We start from the raw sequence: 20,307 nt of genomic DNA on the forward strand, positions 1-20,307 counted from the left end.
AATTCCGTTTGGTGTCCTGTCATTGCTCTCCCTCTCCTACCTCCCCCTGCAGGGCAGCCAAGTCACTTTCCTTCTGTAGGAGTATTTCCTAGAGGAAGCGCCACACTCCACATGTGAGGCTCACACACCTTCCCCTCAGGGCCGTTTTGAGGGATTCCCATTCTACCGCTCAACTTCCCCTGTGGTCCAATTTAAATCAATGTAATCCCCCAGGGCCTTTGCCAAAGTCTCTTTTCCCACCTGGTCTTGTAATATCTCTGAAATGAAATCTCCAGGAATAGAGGGCCTGGAGCCTCCTCCCCCATTGGAACACGTAGGTCACTGGTGTGTGATCTGACAGGTATCTTGGCAAGTGCATAATCGCCTGTGTTTTCAGCACTGTTAGATGTGGTGCTAAGATCCCATCTAGCCTACTATATGTTTCATGTGTGGCCAAGTAGCGGGTGTATTCCCATTTCCCTAGGTGTGTGACCCGCCAAATAGCTCCAAACCTCAGCTGTGCCATCACTTCCGCCAAGCTATTCCTCATTCTTTGTTTATTCAGTTGTTGGGGAGGGTATTGGTTCAATCCTCCGTCAATCACACAGTTAAAGTCTCCCACCCTAAAGGCATCTACCCCCACTAATGGGGACAGTATATCTATCAATGTGGCATAGAAAACCGGATCATCAACCATGGGACCATAAGAATTCAGGATTGCTATCTCCTGTTCATCTAACATGCCCTGCACTAGTATATATCTACCCTTGATGTCTGCCTCCATACATTTCAGTGCAAAGGGAACTCACAGGGTCACCCATATCGAGACCCCCTTGAAAAGGATGAGTAAGTGGCATGATGTGTTTTACCGCTCCATTTTTCCCTGAGCTTTATAGCTTCGGCGTCTGTCAAGTGTGCCTCCTGTAGGCATGCTATACTAATGTTATGTTGTTTAAGGAGTGACAGGACCCTATACCGCTTTTTTGCAGTACCAAGCCCCAGTACATTCAAAGTAGTGAGTTTATATTTCTGAGGATCTCCATTTCGGTTCGTGGCCTGACCTCACTCCCCCGCACAATCCCGGGCAAAGTGATGGCTACTTCCCTTCAATATCTACCCAAAAACCAACTGGGTGTAACTAAATAACATCAAACACCCGCATCTCCTCCCTCCAACGGACAACCATAGCAACAACATCCGTCAATGTAGGTCCACCCACTGCTGTGTGAAGACTGACACAACGTCCCTGCAATAATCTGCTTTCTTACATTAATATAGTATATTACTGTTTGATATAGAAATTGTATAAGTGATCTTCACGTACACATGACCTGCTTCAAAAATATGTCCAACATAAGCACCAAAGCACACCACAGCACTGTTACATTTATCCTTAGTTAGCAATCCAACAAAGAGAACACAACCAGTTTTTGAAGTTCCTTTAGCGATTCTCTAATAAATGATCCACATCAGTAGAAGTATCAGGTCATTTGAGTTATTTCCATTGTAGACAAAAAACGGCAGCTAACACGCGTTTCATCCTCCTGGACTTTCTCAAGGCTGCAAAATTACATATATAAACAATTTACATCACATATTTTATTAAAAAGGAAACGCAGACAAATTAAAAACTGTGCCTCATTAAAAAAAGGAAGTTGAGTGCACATAGCCAACCCAACATTCATGCCAAGCGAAGAATAAAGAAAAGACCTCTGGTGATGTAGAGTGTCATATAGAACAAACATGCATATGTTGTCCGATTCAGAAAATGAGCCACCACAATTGACGTGGGTTTTTCATGTAATTGATTAAAGAGTACGTGAAGGGAAAAACAAAAAATCACAAGGACACGGGCTGTGGAATTGAGCCCATCCAGTTGATAAAACCCTATTACGGTGAAGGTGTAGATCACACAAAGAATTGTGCCTAACCTTTTCTCAAGAATCATAGAACCAGTCCTTTCCAATGTTTAGCACAAGTGTTTCAAAAGGGCAAATGTCTCCTTCTGACTTCAATTCTATGTTTACCTGTCTTGGTTCTATTCGCCTTGGTTCTATTTAATAAGGGCGAAAAAAGGCACAGGGATAAAATGAGAAATTGCTTTTGAACAAATGGAATCAAAAGACTCATCCATTGTCCAATTGGTAAGTGCGTAAGTATTAGCATCCTACCTAAACAGCCTAATTTACGCTTACCAACAATAATGAAGTGAAATGAAGTTTAGCAGACGCTGTAGAAGTTTCACATAAGAAGAGTTTATTCCAGGATACTGAGAGCCGTCCCAGCTGGCACAGCCCAGGCACATGAGCAGCAACTGTCACTCTGAGAACACTAAGAGCAGGATGTTCACCAACACTCTCAATGACATCACAGACTGCTCATGAAACTCTGTCAACAACACATCACCACATGAAGGCTCATGTTGCCGGGATAGAAAGTAATCGTTAAAACGATGTCTATGGTGAGGTTCAAATGTGCCCCATATTTTCCGACAAACACTACTTTATCCGTGCTAGGGGCGCTTTTAACCTTGATAAGTCAGCTGCATGAGGATAAAAACAAACAAACAGGGAATGCAGTTTCGTGTAAGAAAATCAAAATCACTGGCGATTACACATTACGTGTCTCCATATTATTGTAAATATTCAGTTGAAAAATCAAAAGACCAACAAATAGATCTTACTGCAGCAGTGCCATGGCCCAGAGCCTCACCCGGATTTCTGAAATGCCTCGTATGTGTGAGGTTCGCGCCATTTTATTAAACATACACTTGATCGTGTGCACCACATGACGAAAGGACCACAAAACGAAGAGGCACATAAAGTTGGAAGTGAAACCAGTGGCCATATTGTCCTGATCATGTCTAAAATTAAAAAGCATGCAAACTATCACCTTCTAACATCAATCCAGGGATTAGTCTAACATGTTACCAGATGAAATATAAGTCAAACTCTAAAATAGACAATTATTGTTGACCATGTTATGAATCCGTAATTCAGCCTTGCCAAAACCTATGAGTTGGCAAACGGCCCGGAATCGTATCGCATGGAAACCATTATTTCAAGCAACACTCCAAACGGATGTCAAAGTCTAAAAAATGTATTATTCCTCTACAGTGCTATTGATTTCATGAATCCCAAACCGGTCTATTCCGAAAGATGCACCATGGGCAATTGCAGGGCTGCCATATTGACGTGATTGAAAGAATCTTGAACTTTCATATGGAAAAGAAAGTTTCTAGTATAGAACAAACTAATATATCCATTCCAGTATTACTTCAAGAAAACAATATTAAAAATATTTAAAAACAACCATGAACCACAGAAGTCACTGACGGGCCAAGGTTGAAACCGCTATTTATGTAATGAACATGTTATTGTCAACCGACCAAGTGAATCGTACACAAAACATGAGTTAGTAAAAAGGGCGCTTTGACCTCATTGTCTCTTGGGACAGTTGTTAGTTACAGAATAGGTGTATTAAGATTGAAGGAAATGATTGACATGATATGGAAAAATCCAGCGACTGAGAAAAACATATGGCATACATAATATTGAGTTAACAGGAATATAAACATCTCTCAATATTCATACCATGTTTTACAGCCCTGAGTTTGATAATCCATTCTCTTTCTCTTTTCCGAAGTTTGGTTATTCTGTTGCCACTCCTTAACCCTGGGCATATTACATCAATGCCATGGAAGCCCAGTTTCAGCATTTCATTTGACTTATGAACTGTGTTGAAATGCACGGCCAAAGGATATTGTTCATTATTATTATTGATGGCTCTTGTGTGCTCTTGGATTCTCTCCTTTAGCGGTCTCACAGTGCTACCAATGTAGATTTTCCCACAGATACATTGAATGCAATATATAACATATTTTGTATTGCAGTTGATAAAATTACGAACTTTATACATTTTGTCTATGTTGTACTTAAAAGTCATAGTTTTATGCATGGCAAAACAACAGATGTTGCAAGATCCACATAAACAAAAAACGTTTGGAGGAGATGGTATCTAGGTTGTATCGACCGTTGGTGGTATAAAACTAGGGCACAAATGTTGTCTAAGTGTTCTACCCCTCTCATGGGTGATAATTGGTTTTGATCCAACCACCTCTTATAGAGTGGCATCATGTGTTAATAGATGCCAATGTTTCTTCAACATTTTATATACATCCGTGCTCATGGTAGTGTATGGAGTAATAAAAGCAGTTTTTCTCCTGCTCTGTTTCTTCATTTCTGTATTGCTAGCCAAAAGACTTGGGGCCATATGTATCAAAGGGTTTTACCCATTCTGTGTCTATGGGAAAATGTGTTCATACATATGGCCCCTGCTCTTTTAACCCTGTTTGCCTTATAGCGAGCCTCTCTAATGACTTCTTGTGTATATCCTCTGGTCCTATATCTTTTTTTCCACCTAATTCAATTCATGCTCAAATCGTATTTCATCACTGCAATTTCTTTTGGTTCTCAACATCTCCCCATAGGGGATAGTCCTGAACTGTGAGGAAGGGTGAGAACTACTCGCATGCAGTGTAGCATTACATGCCGTTGGTTTTCTAAACGGCACTGTTGTCAATCTGTTGTTATCCACTCGAAAAGTGATGTCTAAAAAGTTAATCTGAGTGGTGCTTTGCTCTTTGACGAAGGTGAGATTGAAGGGGTTATCATTAATGTATGCAAAAAAATTGTTTTAGGGCATAGCTGGTTCCTGCCCAAAACATTACAAACAGGTTTGGCATTCAAAGCTCTCTCCACCAACACCTTTTTGTGTTTTGACGTAGGGAATGTCACTTGTCAAAAAACTGGAGTGTTATCTTTCATAAAAAGGAATATGTGTTAGGAAGGATTTTAATGGAATACATATCCTTGCTTTGCTGAAGAGTCCCCTGCATTGATGTAAGCAAGGAGGATCCTTCCTGCTACATGCAAATTCAGCCATCATCAGATGTAGGGTCTAGCAGTCAGTGGGTGGGCTTTAGTGACATCAGAGCCGAGATGCTCAAATCCTCTGCTGGGCTTGAGACAAAATGAAGAGATTGAGGATGATGCTCTGTTTTATAAGGATCAGTGCTGGAGAGGAAACTCTTCTCAAAATGTCTTCAGTATGACTGAATTCAGGCCTGAAGTAGCATCTAGGGCGTGATCCACTGCCAAACGTCAAGTGAGTGCCATGAGTGCATCCTCCTGTTCTACTCCCAAACAGCTTTCTGATCAGACACAGGTCTCCCCTTTTGCAGCCATTGGGGAGCTTTCCTTGTGTGTATTGGCATCAAGCTGATTTCTGCTGATCTTCTCTGTAGGCTGCCCTAAAACAAACCAAAACGTGCACTCTCTTGCTGCCTGGGGCCTGCGAATAAGAATAGTCCATTGGCCCTGCTGCAGCATTTACTGTGACTATTTAATATGTGAGTGACACCTCTATACAAACTATGCCTGTTTGGTGAAGAGAGCTTGCACTGATGTCACCTGTGCTGTACCTTTTTTAAGTTTTGCCTAAGACAGTGTATGTGCTATCTGTTGTGACACATTTTGTTAGCTAATAGTGGGCTTAGAGCCAACCCATTGTTTCCCTTTAGTTTGCTTCATTTCCACTCTCTTTTGATTACATCTAATTTGATGGCTTGTGTGGGCTTTACTTCCTTGTCATAAGTTTGTCCCTCCCCTGATGCATTACTGTGTACATACTCTAGTTATTTGTTTATACTACTTTTTATTTAAATACTCTACAACAGTACATATTTTCTTGTTGTATCCCACACGTGCTTCTCTGCCTCCATGTCTCCATGTTGCTCTACCTCGCTGTGTGCTTCTCTGCCCCCATATCCAAGTTGCTTTGTTTTCCAAGTGCGTTTGTGCTCCCACAGCTCCATGTTGCTCTCTCTCACCAATTGTTTCTCTGCCCTGCACCCTCAGTCATTGTATTGCGCTGTCTCGCTGTGTCCTTCTGTGCTCCCCCCTACTGCCCTGGGTCTCAGTGTTGCTCGGTTTCACCACATACCTATCTGTCCCGCACATGCTGTGTATGTCCCCCATGTTGCTTTCCCTGTCACTGTGTTGCTTTGTCTCACTGTGTGCTTCTGTTCTTCCCCCTAGTTGCTTTCTCTCAACGTGTACTTCTCTGCCCCTCCTGTGTTGTTTCCCACTTCCCTCATCCCCATTTTGCTTCCCCACCCGCCCACATCCCCCATTTTGCTTACATATTCCTCCCCAGCATTTCTTTCTTATTACCTAACTACCAATCAACTCAGATTAGTAACTATAAAAAAAAAAACCACTGCAACATGGCTAAAACCAACTGGCCAAGTCAATAGGTTCCAAGGCCGAGACCTACTGGCTTTAGTAACAATGCATATTTGAGAGAAGCTGTCTCTGCTATTACCTCAGCAGTGAGGGTGTTTTCTGTGCAAGGAAATAATACACTGTTGAATACCATACCCTATCTGATAATCTGTGCCCCAATCAGTGGCACTGACTACAGAGGTGCAAAGTGTTCTGCACACCTGAAACAATTCTTTATGTGCTGACCACTTGCTGTACTGAGACCGGAGAAAAACAACACAAATAATGTGTGCTCTTTCACCAGCTCCTGTGCAACTCCTCACCCCTGTGCACTCCTAGGAAAGTGAGAGAATGCACTGATGTGGGAGAATGTCTTTACATCTCTGGGCAGGAGGGGTAGTCGCTCTCTAGGCACTGCTGCTTGGTGATGCTGAGCAGTGATGTTGTTGCTTCCTCAGGTTCAATAAGAGATCATGCCACCCAAACAACAGAGAGCCTATCCCAGTATGTCAAAGGTGATTCTCTGAAGAATAGAAAGAATGGTCCGCCCGGAGTAGAGCAAATGATTGAGGGGGGAATATAGAGGCTTCCAGTGCCTACGAACTGGAAATCTGGGTTGCTACATAGGGTGACCATATAGGAAGAAAGCATTATGACTGATGATTGAAGTTGAAATATTTCATTAGCAGTGGAGCTTTGGGTCTGTATGACAATTGGACCAGTGTCCCCCAGGCCACTGAGAGTAATGGAGCAAGTTTAAGGTCTCTTGTGGTGAAACCAGGAAGGCTCACCACAGTTCAATATAGCACTGATCTTCTCATGGGCAAGACAGTGCTAGTGATACAGAGTCTAGTCATCCTCTGGCCAGCACTCTATTTGAAACACATGGACTGATATCTTCTTCCAGGCAGTGTCCCTTCTGCATGGGGTAATTTTGTATTTCTGTTTTTAAGCAGTAACTTGAGGTAAGTTCAACAGCATTTCAGCAGAACAGGACTTCAGTTTCTGTTGTCAAGCTGGCAGGGGAGCTGGCTATCAAATACGCCAGTCCTGGAATTCAAAAATGCTCTCTCCCACACTGATTAGATGAATGAATGAATGAATGAATGAATGAATGAATAATATGTCTATGGAAATCTGATACCCCATAGCACATCCTGGTATTGGTTTAGGGAACAAAGGTAGGGAATTAGCAGCAGTCAGTTTGGAAAAGACAGGCTTTCAAGTGTTTTCTAAAAATATTATCAGATTTGGCTGACTTCAGACCAAGTCCTGGAGAGAATTCCAAATCTTAGTAGCCTGGCAGGAGAAAGTCCAGCCTCCAGAATGCATCCTGTGAATCTTGGAAATTCTTACCAGAAGACGTAAAGAAGATCAAATTACTCTGGATAGGGAATAAAAGTGACATTTCTGGTGAAGATAAGACGTCCTTAGCAAGAAGGGAGTTGTGACACACGCGCATGGCCTTCAAAATGCTTATTTTGCTCTCAGGGGGCCAGTGCATGACAGGATGACATGTGCAGGGGTTTCTCTAAGTAGCCTGGCGGCAGTGTTTCATATGGTTTGGAGCTAATCAAGTATGTTTTTTGGGAGACCATGATATAGAGAATTGCCGTCAAAGGAGATCTTCTAGGGGAAGAAAGACACTACAGATGTATCCCTCTATTCCCGACAGAAAGACTTAAACGAACCATCAACATCATGACAGAAGTGGCAGAAACGAACTTCTGGATCACAAAAAATGAGGCAGATTTTTTAAGATCCGTAAACCCGCGGATATATTATTTCTTTTCCCTACCAAAGACCCACAAGAATAGGAATCCACCTCCAGGGAGACCTTTAGTATCAGAGATAGGCTCCGTGTTAGAACCCCATCACAATTTGCAGACCATTTCCTGAGACCTCTAGGACAACAAAAATCCACCTGATATACGTGATCTACTAAACCCTCTTAAAGATGTGACATACCAACAAGACAGTTCTTGTCTAGTTGGCCTAGACACAGAGCCTATATAGAAGCCTCCCCCAAGAAGTTACGTTTAAAACTATCGAAGAGGTACTATTTGAAGAAAATTGGCCATAAAAAACACAGAGACATTTCATCCTGGAGAGCTGCTGGCTAGCCTTAATGAAAAACTATTTCGAATACGATGGGGCCCTATACCTCCAAATGCACGGGACCTCAATGGGCAGTACATTCGCCCCAAGTCTGGCAGGCCTATATGTAAGAACTTTTGAGGAAAAACACATCCTGAGTGAAACCAACCCTTTTAAGGCAAAGATACTCTTTTGGAAAAGGTATATAGACAATGTACCAATGATCTGGGGGGACAAAACAGAAATCTTACCAGAATTTCATACATGGATCAACACTAGGGATGAATTTCTCACATTACCATCTACACAGAAAACGCCAAACTATCCACCAAAACATTTTATAAACCAACTGCCAAAAACAGTCTCATCTCCTTTAATAGCTTCCACCCAATGATCCTTGAGAGAACATCTTCCGTATAGCCAATTTCTGAAGGATCAGGAAGAATTGCAGTAGTATGCAGGTATACAAACACAGGTAGATGACCTAAGCAGAAAACTCAAGGATAGACAATATCCAAATACAATCATCAAAAAATGTCAAAAAAGAGCGAGAAATCAGAACCGTGACAACCTCCTTGATATGATGCCTAGAACGACAGATAAAAATATCCTTACCTGCATAACGACTTATAACATAGCCTCAAACCAGGTAAAGAAGATAATTAACCAAAAACTGGAATATCCTCTCTACAGGCAACTTGAAATGGCCAAAACCCAGATTTGCCAACAAGAGAACAAAGTATATTCAAGACATTCTAATCCACACAAGACCAAAACAAAGTCAGAAGGAGTCTAACCTGACAACCTGGACAAGTAGACCAATTACAGGACACTACCCATGTGGCCACTGTTCTGTGTGTCGCTTGACTAAAAAAAACAATACCTTACAGCTGACTCATGATATGACCTAGTCACTCAGACGAAGCACAAATTGTAGCATCACGCATGCGATATACATGATCACATGCCAGTGCCAATTGAAATTTATTGGCATGACTTTTCGAAAAGTAAAACAACGTATCTGTGAGCATCACAGTAACATAAAATGTAAAACATCAACCACACGCATGAGCACCCACTTTCTAAACATGAACCATACTATGAAGGATATAGAATGGGTCGTCATTGAAACTCTAGAAAACAAACAAGACCCTAATGCTGATAAAATCCTTTTCGAGAAAGAGCAACGTTGGGTGTGCCATCTACAGACATACGACAAAGGACAAAACAACAACATTCCTTGGCTGTCACTGAAACATTGAAAATGCCCACCTACTTTGCACAATGGACTATAATAACTCTAAATAGAATACTTTCACAGAATATAAGACACAAAGCTATATACAAAAAGCACAAGAACGAGATGAAAACACGCACCCCTACTATAGTAATGGGCTCAATAAAAATCACATGACACCAACATACTAATGAGTATTGAAATCTAGCTTAATATATTCAGCCTTAGATTGTAACACCATTTTAATAAAGCGCAACACTGAGACTCCATGTTGGCTATTGCCATAATTCAGTTGTAGACAAAACTATATTGTGCTCACCATATCGTTAACCTAATTATTTGTAAATGTATTATTCATTTCGGGCACTTGAGGCCACACAGGAGACTCATGGGTAACTACATTTTCATGTTCACATTAGAACTCAGAGTCTGTTTTCTCCTGATCAGAGCTTAAGCTTTCTTCAGTTTCAATACCCAACGACACCCATACAAATGGACCTCCTCCGGGACCGCAGATGTCAACTTCCGGGTCACAGTAGGAAGCTACAGTAAAGACGTGCAAATAGCACCTTCACTGTAAATGACCTGCAAACTGCAGCAACAATCTAAGGTAACGTACCCCGCTTGCCAGATCCGTCACCTCTCTCTTTTCCCGCAGAGCTCCAGCAGCACACAACGGAGCTTTGAAATAACTCCCAATGAGGTACAAAGATTTTATGTGTTAACACTGTAACCACATTGGTTGTTCAAAAGTGACAGTAACACACAGGTCACAGCGCAAACACGCATGTATCGCTGTGAGCTATCAAGAAGCATGGATTCCTTTCCTTAAACGGTTTTAATAATTGAAGAAGACTTTAGCAATTATCTCAATATGACTGCATCTTCAGGAGGTATTTCTAAGCATGAATCGCACACAGAAACACCTCACAATAACAACGATAGGTTTGGGAGTAACGAATGGTGATCGCTAATGCATTTCTCATTGATCTAGCTACAATTTAATGAACAATAGCACATTTCTGTGACAAATATATTTTTATACCGCCAGAACGAAAATTAATTACATCACAATGTCCTTACCTAAATCCTTCACGCCTACTAACAGTTTTAATGTCATCTCGAGATTGATCTTTGATTGACAATTGATCATTTATAGACACATCTAACGAAGATATGTGATAGCACTGTACACAAACTGTGTTATGAATGCAAATAGCATGACTATATTGCAGATCACAGCACTTAACAGGGAAACACTATATGAAATCTATATATAGCAACAATTTGCATATTTTCCTTTTCCCCTCTTCTTTCTTTTTCCCTAGTTATAGGTAGAACCATAACCTATAACCTTGTCAAATAAACAAATTAATGACGAAGATGGGTAAGTGAGATTAACTTATCCTATTGTTTGAGCGATCCATTTCCTTATCGCCAAGCCTACGGTCCTGATGAATGTCCACCAATCTTTAGAGACACTTATGGACTGAAACATGTCGACCACCGATGCAATGATTATTTAGGTGCCGTGGACCACTTACACATCCACCAGAGCACCACACGCTGTTTTTAATCTTCCCCCTTCCCGACAAAAAAAATAAAGTGTACAGGGTAGGAGGTATTTTTAACCTCACTTTTTTCCGCTAAAATCAACGAAATCATGACCGTCACAGAACCAGATGGTCTCCCGTCATGTGGAGGAAGGTTGACTGCCTGGAGAACAGGAAACTCAGGCGGAAAAGGACCCAATGACAAAACCAACCACCTAACTTTTCTTAGCGGAGAACCAAGATATACCGCTACCCACAAGTTAGACTGTATGAGGGCCTTTATACAACACTTATAGACCCGAGCATATTTGATACTGCCACTGAGATACCAACTGGTTTAGGGTCTTGAAATCAAAACCATAGACTGATGTTACAAAAAAATCCCAGGTGCAATTTGGTGATCAAGATTGAATTGGCCACTCACTTTGTGTACAGTAAGCAGGCATTGGAGTTGATGTGATTGGTCTGTTCCTTTCTACTCGGGCAACTCCCTATGCTGAGTCACTATATATTTTCTCTTCTGCAGTTCCCTAGCCTTGTTGTTCTGTGACACCTAATGACTTGCCCATATTTGGCTTATTAGTCCGTGTATCCCTGCTCACTTCCCCTTCCTTTTGCAGAGCACTGTCCAATCCTTAGTAGAGTTTCCTCTTTCCCCTTCTCACCTGCTCATACTGATGCTGCCATGTTGTCATGTGAGAGAGATAAACTGTTGTGAAGCTATCTTTGCTTGTTTTTGTCCACCACCATTTTGAACATCACTGTGTAAAGGAGTTGAGAAATTGATGTGCTCCTTCTACTGTATCTGTCTGCCACGTTTGATGCAGTTCATCACCACTCCTTTTTAGAGACTGCAGGAATGTTTCATAATAGTGTGCAATCATAACTGATTCACTTCTTCCACTCTGACGATCGAGAATTATTCTTCCAGCCCCCAATCACAACTCCACTTATCAGTATCTAGCCAGGGGTACAAAAAGGATGAATCTTTGGCCCAGTCCTCTTCAGTGTCTGCCTCAGGTTACTACATAACCTGTATAAGGCCCACCTCAATTGAAATGCATTTATGATCTGCCCCTGTTTGGTGTGAACATGACCAACATCATTAAATGTAATTTGCTATTCTACGCTTTCATTATCTTTACTTTAAATCTCGCTAATGTTATTGTATGTACAGCGTCCTTGGTGGGAAGTGTAATTTGCTATATTGCTTGGAATACCAGAGTTTCCATTGGTGTCTACAGGCTATAGCACATCTGCCTGGGGACTCACTCTCAATTATCCTTGGAGCACTCTTTTGCCTTTCCTGAGCTAAACCTCATAACATCTACCATGACTGGTTGTGTAATGTTTACTTCAATGGGCCAACATCCATCACACTGGGAGTGCATATCTGTCACACCTGAAGGAACCCTCATAAAACATAGCAGGAATGGCTGTTTAAGGTCTATTTCTATGGGTTACTTTATGTAACATTTGGGTGGGCTCATCAAGGCTTTTATAGCTGGCCTACAATAATTGTTCCTTTGTTCACTTCATAGTAGATCCATCAGAGCATATTCGAGGACAGCTTGTTTAAGGCTTATTACTATGGGTTGCTCAATGCTACTCCTGTTGAAATCTTCAGAGCATATTTCATTGGCTCTTAGCATAGTGCCCATTCATATGGATTGCTTCTCTACTACCATTGGGTAGACGTCCAAGCAATCACAACTGATCCAAGATGCACGACCAAAGACACCATCCTTCATCTTTGGGCATCTCCCTTGTCACCATCGTCAATGAGCATAAACTGTATGTGACGAGCCTCTCCACAGATGGTAGGCATCCATGTGCATGACCATATCTCTTCCTACACTTTTTTCCACATCCTTGCATAGGAGTAACTGTATGCTTACGGTAAGAGTCTGAGCAGTCACTGGCGAACATACACAACACCAAAATGCTTCCCCTAAATAGGCCGCACTGAACTTAATTTGTCTCTACCCAGCAGTGAATTAGTACCTAATACTTAAGAATCCTAGCCCTCAAGCCCTCACTCCGTTTGTGCCCAATTCACACCTAGGTGAAGTGGCTAAAAAATGGGAAGAGCAGAACTCTGGTCCCATGCATAATATCCTACCTTACCTATATATGGGAAATGACAGCTTCAGTGCCTTGTCAGTATTGTAGAAATGCAGTTACATTTCAAGACAATACCCATACTAACAAATAGTTTTCTAAGGCAAGCTACTGATACATCAATTGAGGGATTTAAGAGTGCTGCTGCTCAGGGATAGTATTCCTCTAGCCACTGAAACCAACCATTACCTATATGTTTTTTTGCGTGCTTTATTTTCTTTCAAATTAAATTGTAATTTTTGCTTACATTCTTGAACAGATGCACACATTATTGAATTATACTAAGAAACTGTTCTGAAGGTTCTCCGCAAATATTTTTGAGACTGTGGTATATTCAGTTTGCGGTGTCTGCTCAATACCTTATAATATGCCTTTCACTGTAGTTCCTACAGCTGTATCCCATTGGTCCATGAAAAGCCATGTGTCTACGTGTGGAGTTATTGGGAAGACCATACATGGAGGCTCTTCAATTCCAATTGGATAATCAAAATTGCAGAAAGATTGGTGAGTAATGTTTAGCTTCTCTGAGTTCCATTGTTATTTGTTAAACTTTTTTGCACTCGGTTTGGGAATTACTTGTTGCACAGTTGTTTTCTTCCTGTTCATGCAACAGACGTTTATCACAGAGCTAGAGTTCCATCGATCAGCCTGTTGTCGTAGAGCTCTATGGGTATTTGAGTGAGACCTAAGCTTGGTGCCATATTTTTTTGTGAGCAACACCTTTGTGTTAGTGTGATGGTTTGCCATATTTGTGGAACATACAATTACTGTGCATGTGTTTTTTGCGACATTCTTGCTCATAATTAGCAGAAACAACACAATCACCAATCACTGAACCACAGAAACGTTATTGACAAATGGAATATTAACAAATCAGAGCATTATATTTTTATAATTTTGTCCAGTTGGTAATACAGTGCTAATTTTTTTTTTGTAAAACATCACAGTCTGCAATACTTGCAGAAACATTTAACTTCACTCATATATATTGTACTTTTATGTTTATTTGATTCTAAGACACTCAAGTGAGACTTCAAACGAGGTGGCCGAATAGCACTTAGCCGGGGTGGTGTTTTTTACGGTGATGCATATTGCCCACTGGTAATGGGACAGAGACCATTAAATGCATTAATAATAATAAAACTTTATCTGGTTAACCAAGAACCATCAAATTATACATTAAAAATGTAAATATAAAAGCAGAAAAAACTGTTATATGCTTAAAAAGTGAATTCCGTTTGAATTTATAACTTTAGAAACTATTCATACTACCCTAAACTTTATAATAGGTACACAGATGTTTGAGTATATGATAATCATGTTATTTATACACAAGGGGTCTAACTTGAAAAGTGCCAGTGCAGAAGCATCCTAAAACTTTATTTATGCCCGGTGGAACACACATTCCACTATAAGCACAAATGTAGTCCAGAAGAAATAACCAGTATGTACACTACATACAAGCCATAGTAGAATGTAATATAAACTAAAGATCACAGAATCTCTGCAAGTGGAAGTTTGCTGCATTTATTCAAGACATTCAGCAAAAACAATTAGAGGAACTGTATCACTCTTTAAGATTTTCTGAGCTACAAGATACCGAGTTACCCCCAGATTCAAACAAATTTGTCGGATCTACTTCCGAGAGGACCCAATATACTCTGGGCAAAAAAACAATATGTACACCTCAGTCTCAGAATCCAGGCCACAAGCATTAAATTCATTATTATATTGAATCAAGCTCCATAGAGAATGACTTACAGTTCTTTTAATCGGTCTGCTGATAGGCTAGTGTAGGGGTTAGGTTTATTACACTGCGCCAACTCTGCTTTGTCACTTAGTCCAGTAAATTAATTTATACAGCACACAATGGTTATATTATAGCAGAACAATAGGAAACTGTGTGGAAGTGGGCGCAAAGCCAGTACTGCCTTAGATCAGTAGAAACAAACATCTCAGTCGATTCAGATGAATAACTGCAAATTAATTGTTTTCCCAGCTCACAAGTTTGACAATTTGTCTACAACGAATTTCTCTTTCTCTTCTTTATTTTAAAATCCATGGAAGGTTTGTACTCCTTGCTTTAAATAATATTGTGTCAATCATTTTGTAACAAATCCAGGCCTTAAAGTAGTTGAAATCTAGGAAGTAACAGCTGTTGTCCCATAAAATTATGTTTCATTCTATTGTCTATGTGATTAGAATCAATGCAAGGTGTATTTTTTTTTTATAATGAACGGCATCGTGTTGATACAGCTTGCAATATGTTCTTGTAAACTGACCCCCACAGGGCGATCGATAGGGGTTGGTCCTAATCTCATTCTAATAAATTACACTTTTGCAGGGAATACCCATTTTCACATCCTAATTGAAGCGGTTGACATTGACGTCAGAACGTCTGATTACTCTTGAAAATTACCTAAATTCTGCAGTTTATTTTTCCTGTAAATCACTCTTATTTTTCAAGAAATCTTGTATTACATGTTCATGATAGTTTTACAGAGCTGAACATTTGATTTAAAATCCCATTACTTGGTTCCAAGAGTTTAGCTTGTTCTATAAGCATTAGGCTAGAATGGAGATCGAAATGTGTTTGGATTCCTTATTTGTTACTAACTACTGACTCCTACTTCCGTGAGCTCTACATTACTTGTTTTCTTGGTGGTTAAATGGTACACGCGTGTCATTTCCTTTTGCGTTTCTGAGTTTTAAATCCCCTTCTTATTTCTTCTACTTTGTGCATGATTGGACATCCTTACTCAGTTCTCATTATCCAGGGTGCTTTCTTAATGACTTTTGTTCTCTTATTTCTTCTCAAGTCCACTTTCATGTTTCAATTGTTAAAGTTTCTTTAATTCAGACCTGATTTTTTTCATGCATGTAAAAGGGTCACAGTGTAGCAACTTGGGCACTGCTCATCTTCGTTACATATTGAAACAGTATGATGATGCGCATACACGTCATAGATGCTTAGATGCCCAATTGTCTTACGTGCTATACAAATACCATCATAATGAAAATATAATATACCTATTTTCCCATAGTTCCCCTACAGCTGTGTTGGATCCAATGAATTATCGTCCACTATTTACTTAAAATTCTTTTTTTTTTTTATTTACTTAAAATTCTGAAGAAGGCAGACATGGTTAGATTACAGGAGCGCATGTAGCATAATAATCTTTTCGGTGATGAACTGCCCAGGTTTCACACATGTAGAAGAGCTTTGACTCCCTTCATTGATTTCTTCTCCTTTAGATAGAATGGATTGCGTTGGCACTGCTCATGCTCCCTTGATCTCTCAGCTGCCTGGGATACCCTTGCTCACTCTACACTTCTGTACTGGCAGGGCTGACAGGAAACATCCTCAACATAAGGGTTCCTTTTTGCCGAACAGAAAAGCGAGAGTGTTAGAGAAGGGAAAGCAAAATTGTTCTGTACTGAGTTCACCATGGGTCTTGTTGGTCTCTGCTCATTTTTTAATATGAATGGTCAGCCTCTCCATCAGCTTTTAGTCGATATGGGGTAGAATTTCAAAATTATCCCGATAGGTTTTTCTGTCAAATAACTCTGATATACACTGAAAGAGAGTGATTAATGCCGTTGTCAAAATCTAGAGCTGACGAATAATAACTGGTTTAGCGAAATGCCCTTATACCGTTTTTACGCACAGCCATGGGCCATTAGCTAAAGAAATATAATTCGATCTCCTACTGTTTCTAGGTTGGAGATAATAAATCCTGATCAAGGACAGAGTAAGACTATTAAAGGTAATTTTTGATTCCTGCATTTCCCGGAAAAATTGTATGCTGCATCAAGCTACTACTATAAACAGCTACATTAAATACACCATGTGCTGTCTGAAGAGCACAGTGTCACTACTGCCAGAACTATTGTTTGAAACATATAAAACTGATGATGGCAACACCCTTTTGGTAAGATGTTCTAGGGCCAATATTAAAAAAGCTACAAGCCAGTCAGAATTCTTCAACCGGAGCAGTGTGCAATCTTACAGAGTGAGCACACATTTGAGATCTCCTTTGCACCCAATGGCTTCTAGAATTCAGTTTAAAACACTGACCATTGTTCATGCACCAAATTATAGATCAACTTTCAGCTGTTTGAGGAACACTTCAAACCTTATTGCTCAAGTTTACCACTACAATATGTTGGTATGGATTTATTGATAAATGCAAAAAGTGTAAGAAGGGAAATCCTTCCTCACTATTGCCTGATCATTGCAGAACTCTCTTTCTGAAAGTCTGGGGCATGTTGGCAAAAACATATCTTTTAGAATTATCCTGAAGTTTTTATTCTCCAAGTAATCTTTGCCCCCTGTAATACTGTTCATAGTTTCTCAGTAAGACTGTGCATTTGGGCAACATAAGCGTCAAAACTATGTGGGACTGAGTCCGTGCATACCATTAGAATATGTTGACATAATTCCTAGTTAGTTCAAAGTACACCATTTGGTCCTTTAAATCTTCCAAGGTACCGGATGGTGTCTGCAACCTCAGAAAATAACAACCCTGATTTCTCAAAGAAATCGTGGAAACAGATCTTACCCTCTCGTCGGTAACTCAGACATGCCTAAAGGGAGATACAAGAAGTACACTGATTGGCATTTCAAATATTTATTGATGCAATTGGACTCTTGTATGAAATACATATGCTGCATAATAGAAGGAAACAAAACAGAGTAACCAACATTACTAGAATGGTGAAGAAAATAAACAGTTCAACCATTGTGCTGTTGCATTGATTATATGAATACATGTAATAGTACTCATACTCCGACCGAGAGCTTCCCATGCTAATAACTGTAGGGTGTGCGGGTCTGCCATAATCCCTTACCCATTTACGTGCGAGCAAGTGTCATCTGGAAGCTAGTCTTGCAACAAGTCGCAGTCCTTCGCTGGATCGTTACTGGAATTCAGCTGGGATATAATTCAGGCATGGGGCAACAATCGACAACCCATTAAGATGCTCCTCTGTCTAAACAAAGGCTGCCACAGTTTATATAATAAACTGGACCCATTCGTTCCATACCTGAGTCCTGGTCCTTCAGAAGAAGGCCTTGAAACTTGAAGATCAAATATCTCCCTTGTAGATGTTAAAGAAACGTCCTCCTTAAATATTAAGGTTTTCAATCTGCTCAGACTGTCAAAATTCACTTTTAGGATAGAAATTGAAGGGCAAATCGTAACTTCTCTAACTGTGCGGACAGATGGAAAAGCATATTTGTACAACAGGTCATGACTCTGGAAACCATCACCACATAGAGCCCTGACGGCTTCATCCCACAGCAATCTTGGTCATTCAACATCGGATAACTTCCATTTGAAAGTAATCTGAATGCCGGACGAATTACTGCAGCTGGGGAACCCTTCAGATAACAGGCTAAATTTGCATTGGAAGCATTACATGTGTTGTGAAGTGTAACCTCCATGCAAACTAATTAATGGTGGAAAGTGTTCTTGCAGTCTGTACTGCTAAGAAAAACCTTGGTTGCATCATTTCTACACCTGCACTCGAAAGGTAAGACCCATGACTCATGTACAAACTTCTCCCCTAACACTTCAGACCTACCAACTTGATGGTGTTTTAAACAGGACGTAAAGTGGAATGTTGATATTGCCAGAGATATGAACCTGTGTATTATCCTATCGGCTGATGGTGTTTCTGCCACAGTGAATTGGTAATTTCTCTATGTCTTTAATATTTAACATTGTCACATCCTCCCTTGGCATAGTTTTCTGATCTTTTGTTAAATTTTATGGCAAGATTAAATCAGTTGTATTGAAATGGCCACACTAGCCATCCCCCTAGACTGGAATGTGAAGCAGTGTATGTACCATTCTTGAGCATGTTGTTCAGTTTTTCCTCTGGGTTATTTGTAAATTGTGGCTAATATTGAAAATGTGGGAATGTTTGGTGTGTTTATGTACTTTCTCTTGGCCAGGCTGAGGCAGGATATTTGCTGTACAGTTTTGTTCAGAAAAATCATTTGGTATTAGACATGCTGTAAACAAAGCCTCATTGCCTTGAACTTGCCAATTTGTTTTCCCCATAATAGATTGTTAATCAACACTGTCTTTCCAAAAGTCAAACCCTTGTATTGACAACTAGGAAATAAAGGCGGCCGAAAATATCAATTTAGTTTTGGTTTGCTTTTTTTTCCTTAGCTGTGAAGGGGAAAGTTTATAATAATAAGACTCTGGGTCTGTAGCAAAGGTCTTCAAACTTCTCGATGCCGAGACCCCCCTGTCAAAAGGTTTTAGGTGTAAGGACCCCCTCCTGACAACATTTTCTAGAACTTGGTACTTCTCATCATTGACAACTATCGACAACCATAAAAGCCCTCAATTCCCACAGCAAATCATTTTTACAGTGGAGAAATAATATTAAACAGTGTTTATCAAACGAAAGATCAGTGAGCGTGGGGCCGTGGTCAAAGGTGTGGCTAAAAACAAAAGGCCTAATTTATGAGGAATTGGCCTAGGTCACCAGCGCAAGTCTTCTTGCTGCGCTGCCCTATGCCAATGTAAAAGCGCAGGAATGCACTTTATTTATGAAATATGGTGCATTCCTGTCCTTTCCCACTGCGTTGGCGCACATATTGCTGCCTAGCGCCAATGTAGGCAGGATTGTTTTTGTGCAGGAAAGTGCCCGAGAGGGGTTTTCCTCTTTCTTTGTGAGCTGGAGAGTGCAGCACACATGGAAACAGGAAAAAAAAGGGGAGACATGAAAACATTTCTCCTCATTACGCTTGCTGTGGGGATGCGTATGGTTTTGGCGCTGCCCCAGGTTTACATGGTTTTGTAAATCTGGGGCAGTGTCAAAATCCTTGGGTGTTGCTACTACTTGACAGACTAAGGTAAGGCAGTGACTTGCACTGCTTTGTCTTACTCCATATGTATGAGGCCACTCAGCCATGCAGGGTGACTTTTCGTCACCTCGTAGATACGATTGTGACGCGGGAGCTTTAAAAAAATGATGCTCTGGCAACTCAAGGCTCTCATAAAATAGCCCCAAAATA

At 40.5% G+C, this 20,307-nt stretch overlaps 1 protein-coding gene across 1 annotated transcript in view; it reads left to right on the forward strand.

The window, feature by feature from the left end:
- The window catches only part of LOC146812054 (fer-1-like protein 4), a 1,053,957-nt gene that overhangs the window by 478,731 nt on the left and 554,919 nt on the right, over positions 1–20,307 (forward strand). The window contains exon 18 of the mRNA XM_085619061.1: positions 13,655–13,775. Coding sequence (XP_085475187.1) covers positions 13,655–13,775 — 121 coding nt within the window. The remainder of the gene's footprint in view (positions 1–13,654; positions 13,776–20,307) is intronic.

This window comes from Triturus cristatus, chromosome 7 (genome assembly GCF_964204655.1).
Source record: "Triturus cristatus chromosome 7, aTriCri1.1, whole genome shotgun sequence".
Taxonomy (NCBI): domain Eukaryota; kingdom Metazoa; phylum Chordata; class Amphibia; order Caudata; family Salamandridae; genus Triturus; species Triturus cristatus.